The sequence below is a fragment of the Crinia signifera genome, chromosome 4 (assembly GCF_055691185.1).
Source record: "Crinia signifera chromosome 4, ASM5569118v1, whole genome shotgun sequence".
NCBI classification, from domain to species: domain Eukaryota; kingdom Metazoa; phylum Chordata; class Amphibia; order Anura; family Myobatrachidae; genus Crinia; species Crinia signifera.
This window is the reverse complement of record NC_139220.1, coordinates 249,195,940-249,212,190: the sequence shown is the minus strand read 5'-3', so window position 1 is coordinate 249,212,190 and position 16,251 is coordinate 249,195,940. Positions and strand designations below refer to the sequence as shown.

General features: G+C 45.0%; 1 protein-coding gene across 2 annotated transcripts in view; it reads right to left on the bottom strand.

Annotated features, from left to right (window-relative positions):
- Positions 1-16,047, bottom strand: part of SLCO3A1 (solute carrier organic anion transporter family member 3A1) — a 266,549-nt gene extending 250,502 nt beyond the window's left edge. Inside the window, exon 1 of one of the 2 annotated variants that reach the window (XM_083184233.1) lies at positions 15,909-16,047. Coding sequence is in view for 1 of the 2 variants with exons in the window: in XM_083184232.1 (XP_083040358.1) it covers positions 12,816-12,986 (171 nt within the window). In the remaining variant the exon portion in view is untranslated. Of the gene's footprint in view, positions 1-12,815; positions 13,329-15,908 lie in introns of those variants that run through there. The other variant, XM_083184232.1, reaches the window with a different exon arrangement.
- Positions 16,048-16,251: the final 204 nt, after the last annotated feature.

Below are 16,251 nucleotides of genomic sequence, written 5' to 3'. Positions count from 1 at the left end.
GGTCATGGGTTCCGACCATGGCCCTAACTGTGAGGAGTTTGGATAGTGTCTGGCATAGGTTTCCTCCGGGTACTCCGGTTTCCTCCCACAATCCAAAAATATACTGGTAGGTTAATTGGCTCCCAAAAAAATTAACCCTAGAATGTCGGTGTGTGCGTGTAGATGTGGTAGGGAATAAAGGGGCAGATGTATTAAGCCTTAACAAGAGATAAATGCAAGGGTGATAAAGAGAGATAAACGTCCAGCCAATCACCTGCTAACTGCCATGTTACAGGCTGTGTTTGAAAAAAGTCAGTAAGTAGCTGATTGGCTGGACGTTTATCTCTCTTTATCACCTTTGCATTTATCTTTTGTTAAGGCTTAATACATCTGGCCCATAGATTGTAAGGGGATGCAGTTAAAATCCCGGCGGTCGGGATCCCGGCGTTCAGAATACCGACGCCGGAATCCCGACACTTTCTCCCCCCGTGGGTGTCCACGACACCCCTGGAGGGAGAATAAATTAGCATGCCGAGCGTAGCGAGGCACCGGGCCTGCTGCGTGGCGAGCGCAGCGAGCCCGCAAGGGGGGGCGATTCACGTCCCCCCCTTGTCGGGATTTAGGCGGTCGGGATTCCGGCGTCGGGATTTTGAACGCCGGGATCCCGACTACCGGGATTTCATACTGAATCCATTGTAAGCTCCACTGGGGCAGGGACTGATTTAAATGTTCAAATATTCTCTGTAAAGCGCTACGGAATATGAGTGCGCTATATAAATTACTGGTAATAAATAAATATAGATAACTGCGCTCATCTGGGATTGGATGTGTGGTGCCTTTTTGTTAAATATTACAGTGGTTGTAGTACAGCGCTGCATAGGGTTATTTTTGTCTGTGTGTGTGTGTCAGCAGTAAATGAGTATAACAAAATGTGTTGTTGAGAATAAAATAAATATTTATTGTTTTATTCAGATGACCTTGTATCTTGACAAGAAGGTCAGAGCAGCGTCACAACATTGGTGACCTGCCAAATGCGGTGTTAGGATATCTTTAGGGATCCCTATACCCATAGGACCCTAATCCTGGGACCTATGTTCCTCTGGGTAATTGCAGGTGATTCTGTAGGTAATAAATGTTTCTAATTGTCAATACTATGGATATGGTTAGCAGCATACCACTGTGCACTCCAACTACCGGCAAGTGTGTAGTCCACCGATCCTCCGCCTGTTGTTTCATGTTATTCTGGATGAGCACAACAGGGGATATTTAAAAGCAATGTTTTTATTTGTTATGAAGCTTTTCAAACAAAATAATATTTGCATTCAGTGATGCAATACATGGACAATGCCCACATATTAAAAAACTAGTAAGCTTGCTCGAAGCGAATGCTTCGAAGGGTAGTAGATGTAGTTTCACTTACTACCAACAGATGGCAGTGTTTCTGAGTCACACAGACACTAGACATATATAGAGATGATAGTGTTCCGAAGAAGAAACCCTGTATCCCATTTCTAATCACAATAGCAATAACTCCCATAAGTTTATATGGGGACTGATATTTAAGACATTGATGCAAAGGCCTGGTAGCTTTAATTAGTGGTTACCAATTCAGCCCATGAGATACTGTACTTACAGCAAAAGTTTCTGGGAAAGGGAGCCACAGTATCCCTTCCCAGTTAATGCCGTTGTAGCAAGGGTTTTAGTTTTTTTTTACAATGTAAAGCTGAAAAATAATATCAGTTTTAATAGCGTGTTCTTAGCCTGTTCTTTAAGTCTGCATACTATACTAGTAAATATGGAAGCCTTGGCTGCTCTGTTGCTCAGCCACCCGTTCAGTGCCAGATTAAGCCTTCGGGGGGCCCGGGGTACTTTAGCCAGGGGGGCCCCCTTGCACTTGTCATTACTGGCCGCACACTGCATGGGAGAATTTACACTGTCAAAACACAGAGTAAAGGCAGTATAAACTTGGTCAATGGGTAACTGCATATATACAGTATATATATATATATATATATATATATATATATATATATATATATATAAGTATCGGGTACCTTCTGGGTTTTTTAGGACCAGTAAGGAAAAGCGGCACTCCACGGGCTTAGATTAAATAGGCTTTTAATCCATAAGGTGAATACTGTACATCAAGTCGACTTGATGTGCAGTATTCACCTTATGGATTAAAAGCCTATTTACTCTAAGCCCGTGGAGTGCCGCTTTTCCTTACTGGTCCTAAAAAACCCAGAAGGTACCCGATACTTATCAAGTATTAGGAAGGCACCCCGGCAAGCTGCTTTATCATCCAGAGTGCCGAACATCCGGATTTATATATATATATATATATATATATATATATTACAGACACACACACACACACACACACACACACACATACACATAAATACATACCATATGAAAAGCCTGTGTTTGTCCCTCTGCACCTAACTCTGTAGGAGACCTCACAGTCCTAGTGCTGCATTTGATTAAAAACCCTCCCATAACTAAGCTGCTGCTGTTGTTCTCCATGGGCATGTAATGAGCTCCACCAATTAGAGCTCAGCACAAACCTCTCAGCCTCTGCCCTCTGGTTTAAAGTGTCATGGGACTTAGTTAACTCCCAGTAATGCACTGCACACTTGTGTAATCAGTGTGCCTTGGCTCCCGATGCTCAGCACCATTATTCATTGTCACATTGGCAGATAGGTAAAGCTTCAGCACTACCCCACTCCCATGCACAAAACCTTTAGCTAAAAAAAAAAAATTTTTTTTTTTTTGAAAAATACATTCCAACCACAGGGGGCCCCTAGCTAGTGGGGGGCCCAGGGGCACTGACCCCTTGTGCCTCCATTATAATCCGGCCCTGCACCCATCCACCCTTTCACATTCTGTTTTATTACCCTCTCCTCTTTTGTCTTATTGCTATAGCATGCTTGTGCATATTACACCTAATGTGCTTGGTGTCAGCGAAAGTTTGAGCATGAGCTATGCATGATAGGTGTAATGAATGTAGAGGGTATTCGATAATTGCCAGAGTTTTTTTTACCGAAATCTACAATTTTAAGGCATTTTTAGAGTGAATTAGAGTCACCCTTTTCAATGCTCATTCTGATTTTTTGACTGGTTGAAAAATCTGTCAAGGGCCAAAAACCACGTGCATCGGCAAAAGAACCACCAATCCACGGGTTTTCAACCACATTTAGTCAAATTTTCGGGTGTTATTGAACGATTTTGGGTTTGTTTTTGCCCATGCCAATTAGCTGCCCTCCCCCCAAAGAAAGTGAAAAGGTACTCAAAAACGGCCATTTGAATATCATGGTGGCAAATTTGTGCTGTTTTTTCGGCTAGTGAAAAAAACGGCACTTAATTGTATGTCCCCCATCACACTAATATTAATCAGAATGCAATTTGGGTACTTGTGTAATTGGCGGCGCCCATCGCATCGCATACCATAACGCATACGATGGTATGCGATGCGACGCGATATCGTACGATAGTGCACGATGGCATACAATTGTGAAATTGTATGCCATTGTACATGGCATACAATGCCATACGATGCGATGCGATTAAACATTGTATAAGCATCCTAATGGGTGCTTATACAATGTTAAGCACCCAAATGGGTGCTTACAATGTTAAATGCACCCCCACGCCACCCCCCCCCCCCCCCCCACTGTGAACGTGAACCCGAAGCGTGGCGAGCGCAGCGAGCCCGCGAGGGGCGGCGGTACGCGTCCTACGACCTTTTCATACCCCCACTATCCACGTCGGCGTGGAGTTGAGAACAGAATAGTGTGGCGAGCGCAGCGAGCCACCGAGCCCGAAGCGTGGCGAGCGCAGCGAGCCCCGCGAGGGGACGCGGATACCTGTGAAGCCCGCGAAGGGACGCGTTTACCTGTGAAGGTATCCGCGTCCGCTCGCCACGCTTCGGGCTCGGTGGCTCGATGCGCTCGCCACACTATTCTATTCTCAACTCCACGCCGACGTGGATAGTGGGGGTATGAAAAGGTCGTAGGACGCGTACCGCCGCCCCTCGCGGGCTCGCTGCGCTCGCCACGCTTTGGGTTCACGCTTATAGTGGGGGAGTGGCGTGGGGGTGCATTTAACATTGTAAGCACCCATTTGGGTGCTGAAAAGCACCCTTTAGGGTGCTTATACGATTTTTGGTCGTATAGGGGGTCAAAATCGTGTCGCATCGCATCGTATGCCATCGGGTGCATGGCATGCAATGCGATCTGTTCGTCGTACGACGGACATCGGGGGCGCCGCCAAAATACACAAGTACCGCAATTTGATATTAAAATATGCATTAAAGGCCATTTAGAAGGTTTTATGTATGTGTGTTAAGAAAGGCTTGCTTTTAATACCTATCTGTATAATATTTTAAATTTAAAGTGAAGGCCGCAAGATCCTAGAGTTGGGAACATTTCCTGTTCCAACTTACATCACAGACATTCAACTGCAGCACATAGGGGTATAGGGGTATAGTCAATGCTCTTGTTGAGCGGTGACAAGGGGGTTTGTATGGCGAGGAAAAGCCCCAGGCCTCCTCGCCGTCGCTCACTGTATTCTAAGTTCCGGGGAATCCGTTTCCCCTAATTGGCGAGGTTCGCCACAAATGCAGCGAGCTGGATGAATTTTCTGGTGAACCTCATTGTTTTTGCAGCCACACTCGCTGTTTCCACCTTGCCTCGGGGAACAGGCGAGATGGAAACAGCGAATACTGACCCGGCGAAATATGATGATGAGCTATCGGCACTGCTCGCCATCATAGCTCACCTTTTGGCATTGAATATACCCCATTGAGGGGAGCAAGAATATTTGCAATTTAAATCTACCGTAATTTTGGCAATATTGAATTGCAAGTCTTTAGCTGAAAAACAACATTGGACATTAAGGTGGTTCGACAGGCACATTTCACACTAGCCCTTTTCCATCTTCAGAAGCATCCATAATATTATTGAATAGTACCTGTATTTCCGTTTGAACAGTGCGGTGCTTTTGAATTTGGAGCAAATACTAAAAGCATAAAATACTTTGTGGCATGGTTTTTTCAAAAATAATGTTTTTCAATTGCCGGGCATTTTTATTTTGAGCTTTGGGAACTTGCCAAATTCCTGTTGTCAGCGTTTTAAAAATCACAGAAGCGATTAAAGCTACTGCGCAAAGACACTTGTGTGACTCTTTTAATCTTCAATTACACCAGTTGTTTGGTTAAGATTAAAAGTAAACAATAAGAAAAGAAGAGCCTCTTTTACGAGCCATACACATTTACTAAAGGGGTATTCAATCCATGCTAATTTTTCAGACAGTTGTAAAAAAATCAGCACTTTTTCGACGATTTTTGGTCTAATTTACATTTAACCTATTCAATCTAACTATTGAAAAAATTGTCACGGTCAGAAAACATGTGGTTCGGTGAATTGGTTACTGATCCACATGTTTTATTTGAAAATGCGGCTGTTTTCTAACTAAAATGGCACCATAGAAAAGGGATGTCCGGATTTTTTGGCTAGCCAAAAAACCCCGGACAAGATGGAATACCCCTTGCTTTTTGGCTTTCACGCAGTTTTACAACCAGAGGATTTACTTAAGCCTAAACCAATGGGAAACGACAGAAACCCACACTTTAAAGTAGAACAGAACATCAGCATTTATCATCCACATTATCATTGATGTTTTTTAACACTACAATATAGAAACCCTGTATTTATTAGACGTCAAAAAAATTCCGGCAAACCTGCCCATATAAATGAAGTGGTTGGGAAATACTATTTTTTATTTATATATTTTCGTGGATTTTTTTTTTTTATTTAATTAAGAGAGCAATATTATTTATTACTTATTTTAAAAAGATACAAAAGGACAAGTTATTTATAAATTGGTGTTTAAAATGATTTTAATGATGGAGAAAGCATTATTTATTTTATATGTAGGTACCATTTATATAGCCATAAAATAATACATGCTACTTCTGAAATTAAAATACAGATTTAAACACCTATTAATAATTACTTCTTATTTCCCCTATAAAATATGTAATAAATAATATTGCTCTCTAAATAACATGAAACAATTATTTTTTACGCTAATATATTAACAGCTTTGCAATATTTAATAACTGCCTAAATTATAAGTCCATGGTTATTCCCCTCCTTGTGATGGACCAGATAGATGTGTCAGTTTTACTTTGTTTTTTGAAGGCTATCTGATGATATAACCCCCAAAAACTGACATACTGTATAACAGATGCACTTTGTGGATAACAGAACCCATAAAAACCTCTAAATAGTAAATATGGATGCTTCACTTACCTAGTGATATGTAGGGGTTTCAGAACCCCTGAAAAACAGACATTTAAACCCTTTCACATCATAAAGCTGGGTCGGACCTGGGATCGCAATTCCGGGTTCCACCCGCGTCCGGTACTTTTACTTTAAGGGCCTGATTCTGGGTCACTTGCAAAAGCAAATTCTCTCTATCTAATGGACAAAACCATGTGCACTGCAGGTGGGGCAGGTGGAGAGAATTAGATTTGGGTGAGTTATTTTGTTTCTGTACAGGGTATATACTGGCTGCTTTATTTTAACACTGCAATATAGAGATCAGTTTGAAGTACAAACCCCATCCAAATCTAACTCTCTCTGCATGTGTTACATCTGCCCCACCTGCAGTGCACATGGTTTTGTCCATTAGAGAGAGAATTTGCTTTTGCAAGTGATGCTATAAATCTGGGTCACCTATTATACAGAGGGTGACCAGAGTTTAATCCATCCTATAACTTGGGTTAAATTGCTGGTTTGGTCATCCTGGGTTATAAACTGTGGTGCTTTCACACAGCACCTTGACCTAAGTCCATACGTCACAAATCCGGCACTAACCCGGGTCCGAGGTGCGATGTAAAGGACTATTAGTAAAGTTACCCCTAGAGCTTAATTTTTATCAAGTGTAATGTGTACACTAAAAGTGTAAGGGAAAAAAGGAGCCCTCATATTTTATAGCCAACTGAAATATAGACACCGTGGCAAAACAAAGTTAATGTTTTGTCTTTTTTTTTTTTTTTCGCGTTGTGTTCTAATTAGCTGCAAACATACTGATGATTTTGTTGTTTACAGAAAGTTCTAGATGAAAGACATAGCAAAAGTGGGACACAGGGACACAGATCTATCAAAGGGTCACCTTCAGCAAAAAGATTTGCCAGGTGTCTACAGCAAAAAAAATTCCTTTAGCAAGAATAATGGTAGTGTTTCCATCACATAAACAACTATTGTCAATACAGACAGTACACATATACACTGAGTGGGCAAATTATTATGACCACCAAGTGATTTTATGCAAAGTAGTTATTCCGCAGATAATGCTGACATTGTATGTCTAGATCTATGTATGAATATAGGAGGTGAAGCTATGCCAAAACTAATGAACTGTATCACTCATGAAATAATGGGTAAACAATGCAATCTGACATTCTTTACAGGTGGAATGATTGTTAGCAAAACTGCTGCAGTGGTGACTTATTTGAAGGCATTTGTCCAAAGAGGGAACCAACAGACAAAAACTTGTGTCTAAGTATAAAGGTGCCCATACACTTATCCGATTTCGGCTGATTTCACCAGATTCCAACGGATCAGGCTGAGAAATCAGCCCAAATCGGTCCCGTGCACATTGGGTCGGGCCCTAGAGATTGAAACTGCTGCAGGTTCAATCTGTTGGATGGGACCCATCAGCTGCACATTGCGGGTGCTTTTAAGTACCCGCGATGTGTTGGTCCGATCCGTAGGTGTGTGCCAGCGATGAAGCACACACCTATGTGAAGGGGGTGTGCAGCACGAAATGCCCGGTGGCTGTGGGTAGCAGGGTCACGGCGGGGCGGGCAGAGCGCTCTCAGCCAATCAGTGGTTGGCCTATCTTTTGAATCTATTTTTTTTTCTTTTGCCCGTGCAGCTCCCCAGGAATTTTACATGGGATAAATCGCATGCAATTTATCCCATGTAAAAAATGGCACATCAAGTTTCAAATTGTAGTGAGCTCTCCCGGGCAGCTGCCGAGGGAGCTCAGGGGAAATTAGGTCTGACTTGTCCTTCGTAATGTATGGACGCCTTAAGGCCTGTGGTTCTGAATGGCTACTGGACATCAGAGCATCAAATTACAGATTATCTTAATAACAGAACAACTGAGATGGCCTTTCAATGAAGAGTACACCACATATTACATTGGGGGTTACTTAGACCTGATTGATGTGGCCGGATTTAGCAGTACACTGTGATCTGCTTGCGACTGCTGCCCAGTCTGTGTGAAATCCTGCCCCATGCAAGCCTGGAAATTGCTAAGCATGGCTTGCGAAAATTAGCTGGATCTGCGATTAAATGCACAAACATTTGCAAGATGCTCACCATCAAATTAACTTTCCACTGTGTGCAGTCTGTGCGTAGCCCAAGACTTACTTGGTGGGTGCGATAGAAGCAGACGGATCAGAGCCAGAGCTGATGTCACACAACTTTTCCTCAAATGCATGGGCAACCCAGCCTTTTTTTAGAACACTCCCAGAAAACTTCCAGTTACAACTTCCAAACACCGGCTTTCTGTCATTCAACTTGTGTATGGCCAGCAATCAAAACATGAGCAGGATTTTATTGCAGGATGGCCTTGCACATGCATGCACAATCCATACACTTGTGAAGTCTATGCTGCGATGAGGCCACACCCCACTTCCGTCACTGTTGGGGGGCATGGCCAGAGCTCTGTCCCCACATAGACTGGCAGGGGGAATTCCAGCTCCCCCAAAAAAACATGAATGTCTTTATGTATTCGCAAGGACTACACCATGTCACTCCTGTCAATATGTCCTCTTTCCTGTAATAAAAACAATTATATATATATATATATATATATATATATATATTGATTATGTGTACATAGGTCGCCACTCACACACATAAATAAAATATAGCTCATATCTGGAAGGGATACAATACATACGATATCCCAGCAGTGAGGATGACAGAGATCAAAAGACCGATCATGTCAACCCAATATGGAAAATCCTGACTCAGCAAGTAAGTTAACCCTTCCCTTTGCCCCTGAAGAAGCCTAACACTTCCTCCCCCACATCACAGCCAGACTCTAACTCTCCCCACTACCAGGGGGCGGGGTGCAGCCGGGGTCCCGAGATGGTTGTTAGGGGAAAGAGAGCCGCCACCTATCTGTCTTTGCTGCCGTGCTGGTGGTCCATCCCAGCTGTGTGCATGGCCAATGGGCTGCTGGGGCTGGATGGCTGTCCAACCCTGCCTGCCATGTCTGGACAGGCTGTTCTCTGAGTGAGGGCGGGTCAGAGTAGCGCGACATCATGGCGCGTCACACCTGCAATGCACCTCTGGGAATGCGGCCTCTTTGTGTGAGGGCTAGGGATGGATTTTCTGGGGCATATTCATGGGCCCCTTGGTACCCGCTGGAACTGGGCAGCATTACTGCCTCACAGCACTGATGTCATGGGTCCGATTCCCACCATGGCCCTAACTGTGTGGCGTTTGTATATTCTTCCAATACTCGGGTACTCTGGTTTCCTCCCACAATCCAAAAATATACGGGTAGGCTATTTGGCTCCCAACAAATTAACCCTAGAATGTGTGTGCGTGTACATGTGGTAGGGAATATAGATTGTAAGCTCCACTGGGACAGGGACTGATGTGAATGTTCAAATATTCTCTGTACAGCGCTGCGGAATATGTGTGCGCTATATAAGAAACTGTTAATAAATAAATAAACCGTCCGTGGGTGCTCAGGCCCGGGAGCACCCACGCAATCAGTGCCTATGCCCGCTAGCGCTTAAAACTAACCCCTGTAACTTGCCACCTAAACCTAGCGCACCTCCCTCAGCAGCCTAACCCTAACTCCACATTGTTTGTGCCTAACCCATGCTGCTGTGCAGCCTAACTATCCCCCATTAGTGGCTAAACCTGACCCCTGGCCTGACCCTAACTCGCCCCAGCATACCTATGCTCCGAATGAGGACTGCCAGTATTTCAGCATGGCCATTCTAATCTCTGACGGTAGTGGGGATGTCGGCATCGGTATAATGAAAACTGGCATCCTGGCCACATCCCATCAGGAAACCCCCTTTAAAAAGCCTGCGTTTGCCCCTGGGGGTGTAACAGGGCTATATTAGGATGTGATCAAGTAGGCATAACTGAGTGAGGGTCGACGTTTTCCCATGTCGACATAGACTCATGTCGACCTTTTCCCATGTCGACATAATGGTGTCGACCTAATGACTGTCGACCATCATGCTGTAGACCAAAAGATCGCTTCCCGATGTAGATAAGAGTACAACTCTGCATACAAGCAAATGACTGCATTTAGTTCCTCTGTATTGGCTCTTCCTGGTTAGTGGCCCGTAACACAGTCATGTGCCCTAACCAAACTAAGGAAGAATTGCCCAGTGTTCTCATCCATTGTCAGACACATATACAACAGAGAATGTCATGCTGGCTGACATCCGATAGCCATCATATAGATCATATACAGTATGAATAGACACATATATAGAAATGAAAGAACTTGCGCATTAAATATTTACAAGTTTTCATTCATTATTTATACATAAAGAAGTGTAACTGTAACAACTTTTTTTACAGCGTACTTCATGGTTACGCAGTCTACATTACAAATTCACGGATTTTCATGGATACTACTCTAGGACAAGTGATTGGGTTCGGATTATATACAGAGTATACTCCGCTGCACTTCTCAGCCTATTCCTACAGAGTCATAAAAAAGATGGTTACAAATATTCATTCAGGTGAGAGGCCAGGAAGGAAAATGGACTCAACACCTTGAATATCCTACAGCTACTGCGATACCTATCAGGGTGCCTGTGGCAGACAGGAATCAGGTGAAAGTCTTGCAAACTTGATTGTGCACAATACTGTACTTTGCCCAATTGCTCTGACATTAGTGCAAATCCATAGTGCTTCTTACGTTTATGTAGTCTATCATTTACTATAGACAGCTCTTCTTTAAAATCCATAGTACCCTCATCTTTGTGGGGAAAAAAAACATTGTTATTCCTTGATAATATTTAATGCATGGTTTGCACAAGTGGATCGCACCTAAATAATGTAGTTTCATAGGATATTGCGTAGCTGTAGAACTAAAAAGAAGAAATTATCACCCCCCCCCCCCCCCCCCCATACCCCAAAAAATGTTTCACAAGCAATTTAAGAATTAAACCCTGTAGATACTGCGCACTCATATATGGATATACTGTAGATAAACGGCCATTAATAGTGTCTGATAAAGAGTGATTGGAACAATTGGAATCTAAAGTTAGACTTACATTATAAAGAGGAAATACATTTCCAGTACAGTAAATTGTGCTTTTCACTATAGAACGTTTACTAAGGTGAGTGTGGTTGTGATGCCTGTTGTGGTTCCCACAAGGGTTACAGGATAAGCAGAACCTCATGAAAGAAGAAGTAGCATTTATCAGTGTGAGCCATACAGCCTGTGACAGTGACAGAGGCTTTGTAGGTAAATAAAGGAGAGATAGTCATTGAGGGATTTTTATACCATAGTCAGGCTTAACACAGATCATACATGAATCAGCTCAGTTCTTACTTTCAGGTGTGGTTATTTCTATACTGGATAACAATGTATGACTGGAAGTTATAAAATGGGTTATACATTATACCAAAAAGCATAAGAGAAAAAAAGTTAATTATTGCAATGACCAAGGGCTCCCTCTCTGAGGCGCACAGGTGAATAATGTGATGTCAAGCGCAGTGTGCGGTAATATAGATAAAACCATGGGAATAAATAGAGGGACAGATAAACGAGATTGATAGATAGATAGATAGATAGATAGATAGATAGATAGATAGATAGATAGATAGATGGATGACCGCTTACCACAAAGTGATACATTGTAGCACTTTTGGTGGTTAATCTACAGTAGTGAACACATGCAGTCTCATGTCTCACACTGAACACATTGCTGTACAGTATATATATGTACTTTCAAGACATCAGCTCTGGAAAACTGAGAACCAGTGCACCTCAATTACAGCAGCAGCTGCCAATGCAGCAGCATCATCTGCTCTGTAGAAGAAGTGTGCAGTAACTTAGAATAGAGCACTTGTATGCACCAGACAACTTTATGTGGACCGCTGAGTGACAGCTCTCCCCCACTGCACCATGCCCTCTAATGTACTAGCCTGCACACACCACAAGCAAAAAAAAAAAAAAAAGACTATATCTGGATTGAACACGAATGTAATACACTGCAATGACCATCTTTACCTAAAAATAGCATGTAAATGCATGATATACTAGCAATATGCATTAAACCTACTGCAGCAGAAATAAAATGAACCTGTATACATTGTATAATGAATAGGATATTACAGTCCTTCCTAACTGTAAGGCACACTGGAATATGCGGGCGATATATAAGTAAATGCCCATTGAGGCTTGACAAGCAGTTAATGACAAGCAATGAGGACATGTCAATGTGTTCCAAGGTTTTAGTCACTGCATAGCCATCTCTGCAGGTACTATATAAACTGAATGTAACTCCCCTTGCCTATTGCAGTGGATGCTGGCAGCCAACCCAACATTATGCGTCTCTGTTTAACACAGAGTAATAGTTAAAAAGCTGCTTGCCCCTTGCCCGCCTACAGAGGAAAGTCACCCTCTCTCTATGCAGCACTTGGAAACCTGAAGACAGAGTATTAAGTATACAGAGTGTCTTGTAGCCATGCTCACACACAATGCACTGACCTGACCTGGCTTGTATGCATCAGGTTCTCTGAATGCACCACTACTTAGATGGGACTCACCAGGTAAGCTCCTACAGTGCCTTGTGCCAGCATCAGGGCACACTCAGACACTAGGAAGATCTTGATGTTTAAGAAGCAGGATGTCTTCTTTTTCTTCTTTTTCCTCTGTGCCTCGTCCCCCTGGACATCCCCACTCCTTCCTCCAGAGCTCCTGTTTTTTTTGCACTGCATTTTCCTGCTGGTGTGACCTCTTCTTCTTTATTATTTGTATTTGCTTGTGTCAGAATGTCTTAGAATAGGCAGCACAACCCTTTGGTGTCTCCTTGGTTTAAATGGTCTAGAGCTGCTGCTGCTGCTGCTGCTGCTGCTGTTGCTGCTGCTGCTGCTGATCCTCCTCCCTCTTTGCAATCACAAGAGCTTAGAAAGAGCCAACCCCAGTGCCTGCTTCTTCCGCAGCTTTCCCTTCCTTACAAGCAAAAAATCCAGGGAAGGGGCCGGCAGCTGGCACGGATAGGGGGAGAGCTATCTTTCAGCTTCCAGATAACATATCCACACTATTCCCAGGCAAATGGCTGCAGGCCACACTTGCTTGCTCCTATTATTAACTGATTGCACTCACAGCTGACCTCTAGTGGATGTGATGGTTTGAAATGTTAAAATTGACATTCTATATAGCAAGCACCTTTACCCCTGAGCTCATACACTCTCTGATGGTTCAGTCAGCATGTGGACGTTCACTGTGTTAACCAGGGGCGGATTGGGGACTAAAAGTGGCCCTGGAAAATTTCTGGAAGTGGCCTCATGTGGGCGGCAACAAATCAATAATGGCCGCTCTCATGCATACATACACCTGGTTCCTGTAGTGTTGAGAGATTCCCGGACACGCCCCTAGGCCCACCCAGCCCCTTTCCTTGACCTGCCCAAACCCCTCCCCTTGACCCGCCCTATCATTTATTTTAACCTTTGCTTCAATTCCCTTCTTGATGTTGCACACTGCAATGCCAGTTACATGACACACCGTAATGCCCATTACACTTTAAGCCACACACCGTGATGCCCATTACATGTTACACCATACACCACAGTGACCAATACTCGTTATGATGCCAGGACTCAATTTTTTTCTAAAGGAGGGTGAACAAGGACAGTGCGCGCCGAAGGCGCGCGCCAAAAAAATTCATTGTAATGCCGATTACACGTCACACACCCATTACATAGTATACCATATGCCGTGAGCAGTAATTAAATAATGACCAGGATATAGAGGGTGACTGAGGAAGACGCAGATAGTGGGTCACTGGGGAAGCTGGGGTGACGGAAATAGCAGGTGACTGGGGAAGCTGGGGTGACGCAGATAGTGGGTCACTGGGGAAGCTGGGGTGACGCAGATAGCGGGTGACTGGGGAAGCTGGGGTGACTGAGATAGCGGGTGACTGGGGAAGCTGGGGTGACTCAGATAGCAGATGACTGCCTGGGGAAGCTGGGGTGACTGGAGAGGCTATGGTGACAGGGAGATAGCGGAGAACAGGGGAACCTGGGGTGACAGGGAGATAGCAGGTATATTTGTATATATATATGTATATGACCCCCTCTGCACCATCATCACCCCCCCTGCACATCATCATCATCACCTCCCCCTGCAGCATCACCCCGAGCAGGGCCGGTGCTAGGGTGTTTTTGCGCCTCCCTGCAAACTATAAATTTGGGACACTTCTGGGCCTGCTGCTGGGAATGTGCTTTATACTATATATACCAGGGGCAGAGAGGCAGAGAAAGAGAGAGAGACCAGGGGCAGAGAGGCAGAGAAAGAGACCAGGGGCAGAGAGAGACCAGGGGCAGAGAGGCAGAGAAAGAGACCAGGGGCAGAGAGAGAGAGAGAGACCAGTGGCAGAGAGGCAGAGAGAGAGACCAGGGGCAGAGAGAGAGAGACCAGGGGCAGAGAGGCAGAGAAAGAGAGAGAGACCAGGGGCAGAGAGGCAGAGAAAGAGAGAGAGACCAGGGGCAGAGAGAGAGAGACCAGTGGCAGAGAGGCAGAGAAAGAGAGAGAGAGACCAGGGGCAGAGAGGCAGAAAAAGAGACCAGGGGCAGAGAGAGACCAGGGGCAGAGAGGCAGAGAAAGGACCAGGGGCAGAGAGAGAGAGAGAGACCAGTGGCAGAGAGAGAGACCAGGGGCAGAGAGAGAGAGACCAGGTGCAGAGAGGCAGAGAAAAAGAGAGACCAGGAGCAGAGAGAAAGAGACCAGGGGCAGAGAGGCAGAGAAAAAGAGAGACCAGGAGCAGAGAGAAAGAGACCAGGGGCAGAGAGGCAGAGAAAGGACCAGGGGCAGAGAGAGAGAGAGAGAGACCAGTGGCAGAGAGGCAGAGAGAGAGACCAGGGGCAGAGAGAGAGAGACCAGGTGCAGAGAGGCAGAGAAAGAGACCAGGGGCAGAGAGGCAGAGAAAGAGAGAGAGACCAGGGGCAGAGAGAGACCAGTGGCAGAGAGGCAGAGAAAGAGAGAGAGAGAGAGACCAGGGGCAGAGAGGCAGAAAAAGAGAGAGAGGCCAGGGGCAGAGAGGCAGAGAAAGAGGCCAGGGGCAGAGAGAGAGATAGACCAGGGGCAGAGAGGCAGAGAAAGAGAGAGAGAGAGAGAGAGAGAGAGAGAGAGACCAGGGGCAGAGAGGCAGAGAAAGAGACCAGGGACAGAGAGGCAGAGAAAGAGAGAGATCAGGGACAGAGAGGCAGAGAAAGCGAGAGAGACCAGGGGCAGAGAGGCAGAGAAAGAAAGAGATCAGGGACAGAGAGGCAGAGAAAGCGAGAGAGACCAGGGGCAGAGAGAGAGAGAGAGACCAGGTGCAGAGAGGCAGAGAAAGAGAGAGAGACCAGGGACACAGAGATAAATAGAGAGAGAGAGACCAGGGGCAGAGAGCGAGGCAGACATGGGGAGAGAAAGGGGGGCATGTTCCCAGGTCACTGGTGGGTGTCAGGGCAGACAGAGGTGACCGGGAGATATTGGTGGAAAGAGGAATCAGAGGGTGACAAAGGAGGCAGTGGGTAACTGCTATGAGGTGGGTGCATCCAGAAACATTCATACATTTTCTTACCAGGGTCAGTGAGTGGGGAAGAGATATGGGAGAGAGAGGTGGACATATTCCCCAGTCACTATGTTCTGCTCACCTGCTCCTGTGATGACCAGTGTCCCTGAGTGTTGTAGAGCTGGTGGTAATGTTACAGGTACCTCAATGCTTCTTCTACACGCCCATAACATCAAGCGGCAGTCTGGACACACACTTGTCAGCATACAGGCAGCAGGAGTCACTGGAGAAAGAAACTGGTGAGGTGATACAATAGAGGAGACCTAAGGACAGGTAAAAGTGTGACAGAAGGCAGAGGGAGACAGGGAGCAGGATGTACCAACCACTTGCGGTACATGCCACCATCCATTGTGCCAATACTTTTCGCATAGACACTAACATATGCGATTTGTAATGCAAAGGACCGCTCTCCCAAAAAGATGCCC